The sequence below is a fragment of the Microtus ochrogaster genome, chromosome 4 (assembly GCF_000317375.1).
Source record: "Microtus ochrogaster isolate Prairie Vole_2 chromosome 4, MicOch1.0, whole genome shotgun sequence".
NCBI lineage: Eukaryota > Metazoa > Chordata > Mammalia > Rodentia > Cricetidae > Microtus > Microtus ochrogaster.
Genome location: NC_022011.1, coordinates 35,923,159 through 35,939,171, shown reverse-complemented (window position 1 = coordinate 35,939,171; position 16,013 = coordinate 35,923,159). Strand labels below are relative to the sequence as shown.

At 46.8% G+C, this 16,013-nt stretch overlaps 1 protein-coding gene across 3 annotated transcripts in view; it reads right to left on the bottom strand.

The window, feature by feature from the left end:
- Nrp1 (neuropilin 1) overlaps positions 1-16,013 on the bottom strand; it is a 139,713-nt gene that overhangs the window by 39,764 nt on the left and 83,936 nt on the right. For all 3 annotated transcript variants that reach the window (XM_005345924.3, XM_005345923.2, XM_005345926.3), the window contains exons 8-9: positions 5,913-6,068; positions 4,318-4,462 (exon numbers count right to left, since the gene is read on the bottom strand). In XM_005345924.3, coding sequence (XP_005345981.1) covers positions 4,318-4,462; positions 5,913-6,068 — 301 coding nt within the window. The remainder of the gene's footprint in view (positions 1-4,317; positions 4,463-5,912; positions 6,069-16,013) is intronic.

Genomic DNA, 16,013 nt, shown 5'->3' with positions numbered 1-16,013 from the left:
AAGAGAATGGGCTCCAAAAAGCCAGTTCAAACACTTGGGATAAATCTTGGTCTTAGTGGTCCCACAGACTGCCCAAGCCACATAACTGTCAACCACATTCAGAGAGCCTAGGTTGGTCCTATGCAGGTTCCCCTGCTATCAGTTCAGAGTCAGTGAGCTCTCCATAGCTCAGGTCAGCTGTTTCAGTGGATTTCCCCATCATGGTCTTGACCCCTTTGCTCGTATTATTGCTCCTCCCTCTCTTGGACTGGTCTCCGGAAGATTGGCCCAGTGCTTAAACTGTGAATCTCTGCATCCGCTCTCATTAGTTTCTGGATGAAGGTTCTATGATGACAATTAAGGTAGTCATCAATCTGATTATAGGGCAAGGCCAGTCCAGGCAACCTCTCCACTATTGCTTAGGGTCTTAGTTTGGGTCATCCTTGTGGATTCCTGAGAATTTCCCTGGTGCCAGGTTTCACACTAGCCTCACAATGGCTCCCTCAGTCAAGATATCTCTTCCCTTGCTCTCTCTCTCTGTCCTTCCTCCATCTCGACCATCCTGTTCCTCATGTTCTCCTCCTCCCTCCCTGTGTCCTAAATTTTTAAATTTTGCTAGTTTCTTTAAACAATCAGATTAGGTTTAAACTTGTCTACTCATAAAGAGGGATGGAAATTCAAGATTGCTTGTTTGTCGGAAGGCATGGGAAGTGGAACGCCTTCATTCAGAAACCACCGCGGAACACTTGTGGTGCTCCAGGCCTACAGGGTGGAGGGAATTGGAGTGAGCAGGCTCTGCTCTTCTGCATCGTCTAGTCCAACAGGACACGGCTGACCTACTCTTTCGTCTTCAGAGGACCAGGCTTAAAAAGAAGGAAGTGCACGTGAGTGATGGGCTCATTGCAGGCGTCACCTGGGGCTTATCCTGCACATTCAGTTTAGTGGGTATCACGCTTGCCTTATTGACTGGGGGCACTTCAAGCCAAAAACATTATAATTATTCTTCCATTTAATCCTCATCACAGATCATTAAGGTATCTTACAGACCAGGACGTGTACATCTGAGATGCAAAACGTCTCATTTGCAGTCAGGCATTCACTGAGTGGACAGTTCTGAGCCAGGCATGGCCTTTCTGGCTGTGTGACCATCATGGTCACATGCTACGCTCTCCACAAACCAGCCAAGGTCAGTTTCTGGGAAATGACAGTCATTTCACCAGAGAAAAAACAAAAAACAAAACCCCACTGTATTTTTAAAATAGCAAAATAGACTGCGTTTAAAAATATTAGAAAAGCTACTCTATATTGTTTAAATAAACAGGTCATTGAACTATTTTTTTAAACCAATAAATTATTTTCTTTTTTGTTCACATTCCTGGAACTACCTCTTGGGATGTCCTTATGAAAATAAAAAGGATAATTTGAGTTCAAATAAATATTTTATTTAACCAAAAGGACATAACATAAATCTTAAGAGACTGGACAGTCAGAGTTCAGAGTTCAGACTAATTTGGAGTCTTTATGAAGCTTGCTTCTATATAAAATTCTGGTGCAGTGACATGAAATAAGGCTGCACAAATGGAGTAGAAATTCCCACCCAGACCTCATGTGGCCTTGTTCCTCTGAATTTATGGGTAGACTCCTAAATTGATAATGCTCTAAAGTCCCTTAGAACTTTCTGTTCTTTAACTAAAACCAAAAATAAAAGCAAGGTTACTCTGAGTGTCCAGTGTCCGTCCCTCTCCCTAATGCCCTCCACCCAATTCCCGCCTCCAAGGCCTTGAACTTTCTAAGTCTTGAATCTTCACATGAAAAACAAGCCTGTGTTCACCGTGAAAACAAATAAATCTGGGTCTGACGTCAGGCCTGCCTCGGTTTTACATTTCCTAATGGACTTTTCCAGGGATCTTCTCATGAGCTAGCTTCTCGACACAGCCCCTGCACTGACGGGAAGTCCTAGGGGAGGACTCTCCTTCAAAAGTCAGTTTTCCTTCCTTCTTTAGAAACAGTCAAACTCAGCAGACAAAGCATAAAAGAATCGAGAAATGAGATGTTCTAACTGCGAACACCGATGGAACAGAGTGGTTCATCAGAGACTGGAAGTTTGTTCCTTAGTGATTCAGTCACCGACTCTGTGTTCCAATCTTTGAAGAAAGGCTTACTTTTATTTTATGAGTGTTTGTCCTCATGTATGTATCACACCATATGAATGCCTGGTGTCCACAGAGGCCAGAAGAAGACATGGGATCCCCTGGAACTGAGGTTACAGACAGTTGTGAGCTGTCATGTGAGTGCTGGGAACAGAACCTGGGTTCTCTGGAAGAGCAGTAGGTGCTATTAATCACTGGGCCATTTCTCCAACTCCCATGTTTTTCAATTTTTAAGATATGAAGATTACATGTGTGCTGATGTTGCTTTTAAATGAAAGCTCTTTAACGTATCTACTTACACAGGAAAGAGTTGGAGCATGGCTGCTGTTACACTGGAACACAGGATCACCCAATACTACGAACCATTACAGAAGCCTTGTGCCCAGTGACTCACGGCCATGCACACCTTGACTTCCGGTCACCTAGCCTGACCCTCTCCCAGACATTTAGCAAGAGCAAGTGTATCTCATCGTTTTCATCCTTGATGTGGGAGTGTCATATCAATCTGTTGATTTCATTGGTTAAGCAATAAAGAAACTGCTTGGCTGGCCCTCATAGGTTAAAACATAGGTGGGAGGAGTAAACAGAACAGAACGCTGGGAGGAAGAGGAAGTGAGCTCAGAGACGCCATGCTCCCTGCTCCTGAGCAGACACACGTGATGAAGCTCCGATCCAGGTTGGACGTAGGCTAGAATCTTCCCGGTAAGACTGGTACTCACAGATTATTAGAGATGGGTTGATCGGGATATCAGAATTAGCCAGTAAGGGCTAGAGCTAAAGGGCCAAGCAGTGTTTAAATGAATACAATTTGTGTGTTGTTATTTCGGGGCATAAACTAGCAGGCGGCCGGGGTGCTGGGGACGCCGCCCCGCCGCTCCTATTACTACACATCCTTCTTGTTTCAATTTAACAGACCTCTCAAGTCCTGTTTGAAGAACAAACTGAACACCCAGAGACGTTCACAGCTTGACGGCTACTTTTCAAATACCCGGTTAGGAATTGGTAATGAAGCTACTGGGGTAGAGTGCTTGCCTACCATGTATGAGGGCAGATCCGATCTCCCATACCACCAGGGGAGAGCACATGCAGGCGATGAACAGAGGCAGCATCCATGGAGGAGCTGCCTGGGTGTTTAGAGAGCGAAAGCCACCCTCGTCAGAAGTCAGACTCCTTCAGCACAGCTGGGGAAGCCATCTCCTCGTCTCAGAGAGCAAGCCTGTCTGGAGCCTTCCAGGGCACAGCTACTTACTAGGAACCAGTAGTAACAGTCCAGCTGCCCATCCAACAAGCCGAGGGCAAGGCGCGAGAGCTGCCTTCTCAGAGCGTGCACTTGGGGGAAAGCAGGGTCACTTGGCACACTTGGCTACATGCTCACGTCCATCTCCCCACCTGCCGTGAGGAGTAGCCCGTGTGCACTCAGAACTGTGGCTGCTCCCTACGGAGGAAAACCAGGCCTGGAAGCTCCAAGTAAATCACCCCCAGATGACAAATGTGTTAGGGTGTAACCCGAATTCAGACACGAGCACATCCAATGTCCAGGCCCTTGTGGTTTGAAGGTGAAATATCCCCTACAGGCTCATGTCTTTGAATATTCATCTATAGTTTTTGGAACTTTTAGGGAAAGTTGTGGTATTTTTAGGAGGTAGCACTTCACCGGATGAAGTGAGCGACTGGGAGCAGACCTTGAGGTGTGGGGTTTTTTTTTTGTTGTTTTTTTTTTGTTTGTTTGTTTTCCTGAGGCTTTGTGCAATAGCCCTGGATGTCCTGGAACTCACTCTGTAGAACAGGCTGGCTTTGAACTCACAGAGATCTGCCTGCCTCAGCCTCCCGAGTGCTGGGATTGACACCACCACCTGGCTGACCTTGAGGTTTTATCTCTCATCCCAGTTCTTGTTTCTTCTCTGCTTCCTAACTTGGTTGTAACATAATCAGCTGCCTCCCACCCCAGCCACCGCACCTGCCTGCCATGGACTGTGTCCACTTGAACTGCAAGCCAACAACCCCTTCTTTCCTTAAGCTTCTCCTTGTTGGGTATTTTGTCATGCTAATGAGAAGAGTAACTAATACAGACCCTAACTATAAAATAAATACAGACAGATCTCCTTCATAGGTGCACATATGAACACATTCTCCTTGAATGGAAAACTTTGCATTCATTCAGAGGGACAACTTCCAAGTGGGCACTCACCGGTTAGCTTACAGCCATAGACTTCAAATCTCATCGATATACCATTTTCCCAGGACACAGGTTTGATCCGGACAAATCGGGTTATCAGTGGTTTGGGGAAAACTCCTAAGACGACATCTGTGGGGTTGGTGTTTCCTTGAAAGATCTAGATGGGGGAGAGAGGGTGTTGACAAAAGAACCGTGAGGGGAACAAATCCCAGAAACTTTTCCCAAACGCCTGGCGGCCCCGTTCAAGGTTGCTGTGCCCCGAGCGATCTGACGTGTTGTTTTCCCAAACGACTGTAATCGAAGAGAACCCTGCCCGATGTAGAAAGCCGCCTCCATCACAAGGATGGCAGTCATCTTTAAAGGTGAGAAGAGGTTAGCATCACCAGAGGTGAGCTGAGAACATGTGAACCAAACTAGCCTCCTTGCATTGTGTGTGTGTGTGTGTGCGTGTGTGTAGAACAGGGAACAACCTCAGACAGATGTCGCTTCTCAGAAAGTGCTAACACATCTGGTTTTGTTTTTTTTTGTTGTTGTTGTTTTTGTTTGTTTTTATGAGGAAGGCTCTCTCACTAGCCTCTTAGGAATCCTCCTGTTTCCACTGCCCAGGGCTGGAGTGGCAAGCACATCCCACACCACTCCCTGCCTTAAAACAAAACCACACAATTATTTATATATGTGTAGGTACATGGCACGGCACATGTGTGTAAAAGCTGGTTTTCTACTTCTACCGTGTACATTGTAGGAATGGAGTTTGGGTTGTCAGGCTTCCTGAGCACATTTATTCACCCTCTGAGCCTCTCTCTGGCATGTGTATGCACGCATGCTTATATATTTAGAACCTGGGTTCTGGGGATGGAACTCAGGCTCTCATGCTTGTGTGGTAAGCATTTGCAGACCATCTCCCCAGGCCCTCAGGCTTTTGATTTTGCGTAACATCAAATATAAATTCCCAAAAACCATTTGATTAATAAATCAGAGCAAGTACGACTTCAAAGAAGCAGGCTGACCGAGGAAAAGATCTCAGCTCCTAAATGACAGAGTGCAGGACCGATGCTCTGACGCTGGACTTGGCTAGCCCATGGGGCGAAGCTGCCAGTGAGGGGGTAGTCTGCTCCCTGTGTGATCTGAAGGAACACGTGGAAAAACCCACGGTTCTCCTGCTCTTACAAGCCACAGCCAATGCATTGTGAACGAGCTTGAGGGAACCACGGACAGATGAAAAGAGCACAAGAATGAAGACACGAGGGAAAACTCAGACAAACGAAGCCGGCTAACCACCAGGAACGCCTAAGGTGGGCGGCATTAGGCTGTGCACTGTCTGTCCCCAGGGGGCTGAAGGTGATTCTCAAGTCTGTCCTTTAATTTGGCTGGTGCTGTCTGCTGTCTTTTTTAGTAACATCTGTGTGATTTCCTCTTGGCCTTTGGATCTGGGAACACGAGACCCTTTGGTCAGATTTAAACCCCTAATTGCGCCTTTCATTTTAAATCAATTCAAAAAATAAACCAGGCCTGACAGAAAAATCCCTGCACAAACAAATAAAAATTGATCAGGCATGGGAAAGGCTTTGGTGGGGGAGGAGGGAGGGAGGGGCAGGAGCCGAACTCACAATGGCCTTATTTCCCTCTTTCAGGGTGATCCAGTCCTCCCCGTTGGAGCTGATGTCTACTCTGTAAGTCTTGACGTAATATTTCTTCTTGGTTTCCTTGGAGATGGCACCCTGTGTGCCCACAGCTGTGACGAATTGCAGGAAGCCCAAGTCCACCTGCAAGAAAATGACACATGGGGTCAGTCAGCTGCCCCAACACGCATGGCTGTGACCTAAGCAGCTTATCCTGCAAGCTCTGCACGGGGTTTTCATCCATCCGATATGATGTCAGTGACTCTTATCTCCCCACGCACCCTTAGAGCAGTGATTCTCAACTTTCCTGACGCTGCAATCCTTAAATACAGATCCTCACACTGTGGTGACCCCCAATCATAAAATTATTTTTGTTGATACTTCACAACTGTGATTTTCTACTGACACGAATCATAATTCACATAAATGCTTTTGGAGATAAAGGTTTGCCAAAGGGGTCGCAACCTACAGGTTGAGAACCAGTGCCCTAAAGGAAGGTAAAGGATATCAGGCTGTCATTTAGAGACTTATGCATGTTGCATAGGCTAGCGTGGCTGTCAGCTTGCGTCAGAGAAACGTCTTTCTGCAGTAGGTGTTCCTAAGGCACACAGAACGGGTAAAAGGGCTGAGAATAAAGGAGTTCTCAGCTCTGAACAGGGTATCTGCAGCACCGGTGACGTCACAGAAGGGGGTGTGGAAAGACTGTGAGAGCCGAAGGAAGGGGTGGAGCGTTGTGCAATGCTGTCTTCCAGGTGTGACAAGCCTGTTGTGCTCACAAACGTTTAGTCACTGGGTTTACCTGCATAAGACATGCATAGGATTGGGCCTGTCCATATTCCCCACCCTCGACTGGAGAATCCATCAGTGAGTGAGGTGATGTAACCATTGGCAAACTGCCCACGCTCCTGTAAGCAACCTTCCTTTAATAACATCCACTGGTGCACACACAAACACACATACTCACATGCACACACACGTGGGGCGGGGAGGCAAAGGCAGTAAGGGGACTAGAATATGAGAAAGGAGAATTCTCACGGTTGCAGCCAAGATCACCTGATTTCTGGTGCAAAGAAGGAACCTGGGTTCATGTCAATATATCTTTCAAGACATTTAACACACTTCCCAAAGTATATCATATATGATGCTTTACAGAGATTCAAGACAGACAAGACAGATGTGCACACTGGCTACTGGAGAGTCCTGAACTAGGGCTTTCATCTGACCCAGCTGATCCCTTGTCCCAACTCTGCAGCATCCCATGCCCTGCTATTGAAATGCAGCCAGGATGGGCACTGAAGTGTGTGCCCTAGTGGTGCTGTGGTTCTAGGAACGGATGCAGAGAGAGAGAGTCTGGAGTGGTCCAGCGAGGAGAAGAGAAGGGAGGGCTTGGCTTCACACGGAGCTCTTCCTGTTGCTTGCTCATGGATGGCCTTGCTGTAAGCAGCTAGGTTGGGAGGGAGATGAGACTCAGGGCATCATGGGAAGGAAAAACACAAAGCAGGGCTTACGGGCTCTTCTTTGTCAGTCTCCAGTGTCCCAACAAGAGAGTCTCACTTTGTGTCTTGCTTGCTGATCTTATGCCCTAGAGCGTGGTGGGGGACTTCTGGGTAGTGACAAATTTTGCTTTGTCATGTGTTCCCACCTTGATTGGTTAGCTGTCAATAGTCCCCAAAGCAATAGGACATTTGGTCATGAACTGGAATCCCTAAATGCCTCCGCCTCGTGTGTGTGTGTGTGTGTGTGTGTGTGTGTGTGTGTGTGTGTGTGTTCATGTAAATTCAGGTACACATGTATGTGCACGCATGTGGAGGTCAGAAGTCGAGCCTTAGGAGCTATGAATCCTTGTTTTGGAGATGGGGTCTCTTCCTGGGAGCTAGGCTCACTGATTCGGGCAGGTTGACCAGTCAGGGAGCTCCAGGGCATCCTCCGTGTCTGCCTCTGCAACACTGGAGTCAAAAGTCAGTGCTAGCATACACAGCTTTTTCACACGGAATCTAGGGGTTGAGTCCAGGTCCTCCAGTTTGCATGAGAAGCCCTTTCTCGAGTGAGTCATGCTCCCCGCTCAGGAAGACCTTTCTTGCTTCTGACTTCCTGCCGTTTCATATTCCCCACAGATATTTTCAGTATAATCAAGTCCGCTTTCCTTGAACTCTTTTCATTGTCATCATTAATAATTACATATAATTTAAAAATAAAGCTCAGGATTAGTCTGTACACGTTGAGTATGTTCGGCGCCCTTTCGTTAATGTGTTTGACTTTCCCTGGAAAGCTGATTCTCTTTGTTGTGTGGCCTGGATCTTTTTTACAGAAAGAAATATCCATAAAGAAAGGATACACAGACAAAGCATTTTTTTTAAACAGGACTCAGAGAGGAATTACCTAGTACACCTGGTTTGCATCGACCAGGTATTTCAGCAGTACACGAGGAGCTAATGGAACACCATTTTCCTCAAAACAGAGAAAAACAACAAAGCAGAGCAACTCCCCCCCCCCCAGCTTCTGAATGCAGCGACTTGACAGCCCAATTTCCAGAAAACACCATTTCAATTAACCCTGCAGTGCCTGTGAGCCCAGGGCTCCTGCGGAATGTGGGTGGGAGGGCCTTCCTCTGAAGGCTGCCTCCTCCCTCTGCCAGAAAAAGCTTGCCTCTGATGCCCTGGGAGGAGTTAAAACGTGGAGGTATAGGAGAAGGAGCAGGCCGGGAGGACACTGAAGTTCCATAGCCCAGCAGCTTTCCCTGCAAGGGCCCACCTAGACGACCTCATTTCCCTGGTGTAACCTTGACGCTCCGTATTGACGTTGTCACCAAATTTGAGAGAAAGAGAGGGAAAAAAAAGAATCAAAAACATAATCTTTTTTTTTTTCCTTTTTCTTTTTGTGGGGTGGGGTGGGTGATTATAAGACGGTTATAAGCCTGGAGCTTGCTATGTAGACCAGGATGTCTAGAATTTCAACTCATAGAGATCTGCCTGCTTCTGCTTTCTGGGTACTGAGATTAAAGGCATTTTTTTTTTTTGATACAGGGTCTCATAAAGCCCAGCTTGACTGGAACTTGCTATTTAGTCAACTGTAACACCCAATTTTGTGTTACACCCTCGGTATAGTTCGCACGCCACTGTACCGAACGCGAGTCGAGCAAGGGCCTGGAGATTGAAAAGAACACACAGAGAGACCAGGGTCTTTCGAAAGGAGATCAGCCGAATGCCCGTTTATTCAGCATTGGGGGAGTCCTTATCTACCTAACTGCAGCACAAGGATCTCCGCCCAGGCAGGTGGGAAATTACTATATTAACAATGGAGTAAATGCCCTGCAGCTAACCACCAGGCGGGGCAGGGATAGCACAGAAACACACAGGAAGCTTAGTTAGCTGATCATAAACTGTCCCCTAGAATGCACCCCAGGAATAAGAGAGACCAGGGCCCAACAGTCAACTATGACCTTGAACTTCTAAAGTCTCTCACAACCTGCTTCCACCTCCCTAGTGCTGGGCTTACAGGCGTGTGGTACCACACCTGACTCTTTGTTATTGGATGGAATCCAGGCCTTGGTGCAGGCTAGGCACACACCCTACCAGCAGAGCTGTGTCCCAACCCCAGAGCAAAATTCCAATAGAAATTAATAGTGTAGATTAACAATGGCGGCCACTTCAGTTTTTTACTCAATAGTACCTATTTTGATGGCTGGCAGCAGGAATCCTTCTCAGAAAAGAAGCAGGGAGCGTCTAGCAAAAACTCCACTTTTCTTGTCCCCTGTGAACACAGGTCTACAAAAGTAGAGACTGCTCATGCTTCTAGTATTTGGCAAGTAAAATAAAAAATGGCAAATTAAACTGAATTTCAGATGAAAAGAAAAAAAAAACCACTACATTAATTCAAAAACTTAAAAAGAAGAAAAACAATTTCCTACAAAAATCTGGGCTTTCAGAAAATGCACACCTGCAAGCTAATGGGCTCTAGACGCCGGAGAAAGGCTTCAAGGGTTTCAAAGGCTCTCAGAACACTAAAGGCTTTACTGGCCATCCACTGAGTTATGCGAGAATCACGCACGTCCACTTGCAAGCAGAAAGGTCCTTAAAACCTGGACGTCCAAGCAAGCACAGCACAGCATTGTTGAAACAAACTCTTCCTGTCACAGGGACAAGAGGCTCTTCAGTCTGGGAATGATTAAACTCTCAAGGGTCCAACTGAGGCTTGAGTTGATTTGACATCACTTTAGAACTCTATGCCCTGGATGTACTTTCAGACAGACAGACAGATGCAGCATCTCCTGTAGCCTAGTTTTTTTCGAACTCACTGTGAAGCCAAGACTGATCTGAAACTTTTGAATCTCCTGCCCCCACCTCCCCAGTACTGGGATCATAAGCACGCTACCATACCTGGGTTAAGGGACGCTGGGGATGGTACCCAGGGCTTTGTGATACTAGGCCACCTCTCTACCAGCTCAGACACGTCCCCAGCAACAGGTTTATAAAGCACTGACAGAGAGCCAGTTACTAGGCAGGGAAGCGTGGTCACCTAAAACCTTCCCAGGTGCAGGGGATCAGTGACTTTCAGGAAGGAGCCTGGGGCAAAGACAAGCAATTCCTCTGTAAGGAAAATGCCCAGGACATAAGCCAAGGGCCCCTAGAACACAAGTGTAAATCACCCCGTAAAGGAAGTGGCATTCTCTTCCTCAACAGCAAGGAAACGCAGCAGCAACTGCCCGGATAACTGCATTAAATTTCCCTCTGGGTTTAAATTCTGCGGCTCCTCTTATTGGCCACACTGGGATATTTGAAATTCTGTGTCATTTTTCTTCCTAACATGACGGCCGCTGGGCTGACTAAAAATGGATGGGCTCTAGACTAGGTCTAAAGCAGAGGCTACCTAGATCCCTGATGAGCTCTGCCTCCCTCCCTTGAGCTGTGGACTCAGGGTTAGCAACTGGGGGTGTGGTCTCTGTCCACTAACTCATTCTCTCTAAGAGCTTAGGGGGGATTCTGTGTAACTGGAAAGTGCTATGGAAAGTCTGGGAGGAGAGGGACAGTTGGCCTCATCAACACCTTGTTTGGACCATGGCATCTGTGTCAGGCTTAACGCCCTGGGGACTTATCCGTTCAGTGTAGGCCACCCCAGAATGGGCCACGTAGCATAAATGTCATTTTGAGATGAAGGCAATTGAGACTCAGCAACAGAATCAAGAAAAAGTCTCTGTGGGACCTCTCCCGCCTAAAAGTAGGTTGAGTAGGCCATGTATCTGTCTGGTGTGGCAAGGGTGTGAAAATCTTCCTTGCTCTGTGCCACCAGTAATCGACACTGGGGTGAGCGCTTGCGCACACCTGCCCAGAAAAACCCGATTTTCCACCGATTGCCCTGCATGGGTGCTCTGTTTGCTAGTGACTAGTCACAGGCTATCGGCCCTAGACGCCAAAATACCCTATGTATGTATTAGAGATAGGGTTTCTCTGTTTAACAGTCTTTGCTGGAACTCATTCTGTAGTGAACTAGAATGAATAGCAACTGTGTGGCGACTTCGAATATGACCTCAGGAAGAGCAAGCTGGCAAACAGAGTAAGAAGCAGGCAAGGGAAGATGCAACAATGTTATCAGAGAACTGGAAGGGGAGGGGGAGGGGAGACATTTCACAGCTTGTGAAGTGTAGCAAAGACTCACAGTAGGAATCTGCAATTACATAGGAGGAGAAAGAATGGTGGTTTTTTGGGGGAGTGGGGGCAGAAAGAGCAGAATTGACCATGAAGAACTGAAAGGGTAAAATAGCAGGCACCAAGCAGCCAGCTATGCTTCTCCCACTACGGCAGACACGTGGACCTGAGATGCATGGACTCTGTGGAACACTCAGTTTTCCCAACCGGAAGGCAGTGTTCAGCAGCCATGGAGACAACCTGGAACCTCCAGATCTATCACTACCCAAGTCTATGCTGTGCTTTCGCCAACCTTGAGACCCAGGCAGAGGAATGGTGCCCTTAAGACAAATGGCAGGAAGGGTAGGGAAGCCAGGACTGAGCAGGGCAGTGCTCCACAGGGAGCACTCTGTGCTCTGGAGGAATCCTTTCCTGAGCATTACTCTCTTTCCCCATAAAGATCCAGGCTCCCTGTACCCAAGCAGCTTTGCCTCACGTACTGTCTTCTGAGTTTTAGATGACCGTCCTTACTTCCAGCGGTCTGAGTTTTGATTGGAGGAGGGATGAGTTTTCACTTCTGAGTTTGGGGACTTCTGGGATGAAGGGTGGGTGGTGGGGAGGGATGCAGAGTGGGGGTTGGCACATGTGTGTGAGCGCACATCAAATGCATTCTCTCAGCTCATTGAGCGAGTCCCACTGGGGGTGTGACACACATCAACATCTGGAAAGCATCCAATGGTATGTATGCTCTCTTCAGAAGTCCCTGGGACTCCTTTGGAGTTCTTTCTAGTGGCTGCTTCCCGAGCCGGTTTGCACAGCTCGGTGAACATCAGTGACTCCACAAGGCACCCTGTTTCCAGCACTGGTATAAGGCATTAGATTGCCTATCCGTGTCTTATTTTCACACACAGAAAAGAAAACCTCTAGCTTGTCATTTTAGGCATGGGGTAGGGAGCATGGTGGGTCCTACTCCAGGGGACTCCAGCAGGCACTGGGTCCCCTGACCTCTTCCTTGTTCTTTCTTTTCAGGGATCTACCAGAATAAACCCTTTAAGGCCAAAGGCATTGTCTTGACAATAACAGGAAACACATTCCCCAGATAAAGAGAAGCAAGGAAAAGCCCACATTTGACTGAGAATCACCGGAGGACGAAGCAGTGTGTCTCAGCATTGTATAGTAAATCACATAGCTTGCAGCCTCCGAGCCGTGAAATGCAGGCCTCTGCCTGCCATGATTGTGCACAACCGGCCATTGGTAATGGAATGTGGAAAACCTCGTTTCCAAAATGAAAATCTGCCTTGCTCAATAAAATACTGCCCCGTGAGTGAGCATTGGCAAGGGAGCATTTATCAGCTTTTAGTGCTCCCCTGGCAGGGGAGCACAACAGCCTGAGAAAATAACGGACAAAGAGCTGGGGTCTGATTAAAAACCGGAAAGTCTGCTTGCAAGGGGAAGACCATGGCGGCTTTCCTTCAGAACATCTCTGATGACTCAGGGCTGTTTAATTCATCAGTTGATACTAGAGCTAAAGAAAATATTTTAAAGTAATTGTCTCATTTCCTTAGATAAAACACATGTTTTCTGACCTAGCCAGGCATGTAGACCTCAGCTATTCTAGGCTGAGTGGGGCTAATTCACAGCATCTGACCATTGTCTGCCTGAAACTCAGGGTCTCTGACTTCTTAGAGATGTTAATCAGAACACAACCACCCAAGGTTAATAACATAATCCTCTAATGGTTAATAACATAATTCTCTACCTATATTATTTTGTCATGATTATTGTGCTACATAGAAAGAAATGCTGGAAAGTAAAATTGTTCTTTTTAATAGAAAATCTGCATGGCAGCCTTTGTATTTTTATAGGGTATTTCATTTAAGGACTAAATTTAAATGCAATACCTCCTTCGAAACTCCAGTCAAACCAGAAAAGTTTTATGGCCAAATAACGTGGGAAGCGAAGTGACATGTCCCCTTGTCCAGAGTCACTCTGTGTGGCTCGTGACACCCCATGCTGCTCCCCAAGTTCTGAGGCAGCAAAAATATGATCCAACAGCTCTTCTTTGAAATTAATCATTCTGCGCAGTTATAGGAAATATGAGACCATCTGTGGCCAGCTTGCTGGTTATTTTATACTGTCCTCCAGGGCTACTGGAAGAGTTTACTTTGAATATTATTATATGGTGGAAAAATAAGTTGATGGTGATGAATTATTTTTTTCAAGCGCAAGACAGGAAGAACCCAGGCTCCCTGGTCGTCTAGTTGCTGGGTCTTCTGACCATAGTTACATTAAGAGAAAACCAACTTCTGGTTTCAGCTGCACCTGATTCCCGGAAAGTTCCCCACTCTCAGGTTAACCTCTTTTGTGCAAACCAGAAGCAACTAATTTAAAAAGACATTTTAAATTCTGGGGTGGTGGCCCCACTGGGTTTGGTGAGGACAATGATGTCTCCGGTCATCCTTAAAACTGCCTAGAAACAAGGAGATGCTCTGTGAGCCTTGCTGAGGGAGCCAGAGCTAAGCTGCAGAAGCTCAGCCATGGGCTCCACAGTCTCAGAGATGCTCAGATGCCGAGGTGACAATGAACCACGGGACCAAAGAACGCCTCATGTGCAGATAAGGCCCTTTCAAACACTTGTACGACTCTTAGAAGCGCAGAGGCATATACAGAAGCATGGCACGTCACACAGGACGGGGGCAGAGTGAAGTCAAAGCGGACACTGAGAGCAGTGGGGTATCACAGAGTTCAGAGGAGGGGACAGCACTGTGGATGGAATAGAAAGGGCTTTATTGCAAAGGTCAAATGATGCATTCAACTGGGCCTCCCAGGATGGGAGAGACTCTGGCTGAGGAAGTGGCCAGGGCTGAGGAAAGAGACAAAAAGAACAGCAAAGTCTCATCCAGTGGCCTACACGCGGGATTAATATTGCTCTTCTGTTTCATACCTCTTGGCAGAATTTACTCAGAGAACAAGAGTGACTTTCTCTATTGACCCCCCACCACACTACATACACACACACACACACACACACACACACACACACACACACACACTGCACAAAGACACCAATACATGCATACACACCACATATGTGCACCTTGATAACACACGTCATAAACACAGACACACACACACATCACATGCACTCTCCCATCAATGAAGACATATAACATAATCACACCCATCACACCCAGAGAGACACACTAGATATATACCACACACACGTACACACATGCATCATACACTACTACACTATACACCAAGATACACACTGGACATAACCACATCACACCACATTATACTACATACCATGCACATGCTACAGAGAGAGAGAGAGAGAGAAACACTACATATATATACATACACAGACCACAGAGACACACATATACTACATATACACACATCCTCCTTTGTGAGTCTTTATGCAATGCAAGAATCAAGGTCATGAAGCATCTGGTAGTGACAGAGGCAGGGGCAACCTCATTATGACTTAACTCCAAGTTCAGCACCATACACTGTACTGCTGAGTCCCTTTCCCCACCTCTGGGACACCAGCATTCCCAGGAAGGAGAGAAGTACTCCCTGTGTGAGTCGCTGGCTGCTCTTGGCCAGCAATAATCTCCTCCATCCTGCATGACGGTTTATGCCTGCTCTAGAAACTAAACGCTTGTGAGTCCACAGCACACTGGTGTGGCAACTCTCCCAGGGTTCCCTCTGCTGTCCAGATCCCACACTGACCCCTCAAACACCAAGGGCAGTTCTCTGAGTGTCAACAGCAGCTTGAACCTGTACTAGGCATTCTGTTTTGCAGGGAAGTCAGGGGCTGGCAATTATTCATTAACAATGCAAGAAGTGTTTGCACTGTCTAAGTGTTTGGTGTGTGGGTTAAAAGGAAGGGAAGGTTACAAGATTTTGTCCTGCATTAAGAAGGGAAAACACCAAGTAAACAATAAATCTCCATACGAAGTGTATAGGCTGCTCTGAGCTGCTCAGCAGATTGTGGGCTTAGGAAAACTAAGGGGTTCTGGCTGGCATGTGGTGGCCGAAGCAGAGATCCAGGAAGTGTCTGTGTAGCTTTCACACAGAAGAACAGCCTGGCTTAGCAAGTTAGTTTGCCGATTCCATTCAAGCTTTAGCTTCTCTCTCTCTCTCTCTCTCTCTCTCTCTCTCTCTCTCTCTCCAACAGAAAACACTTAGTTTTTTTTCTCTCACTGCTATTATGAGGTTTAGATAATGCACACTCATAAACCAGGGCCAAAAAAAATGTGAGGATATTTTTCCTTAGTCATTTTGTAAGTGTGTGTGTGTGTGTGTGTGTGTGTGTGTGTGTGTGTGTGTGTGTGAGAGAGAGAGAGAGAGAGAGAGAGAGCTCCTTCTTCAGTTTTAATTCACTACTCCCATATATTCCTAATCCTTAGCAGATGGGGCACCAATGTTCCTTGTGTTTAAATTCACTGCTGTTTTAAGT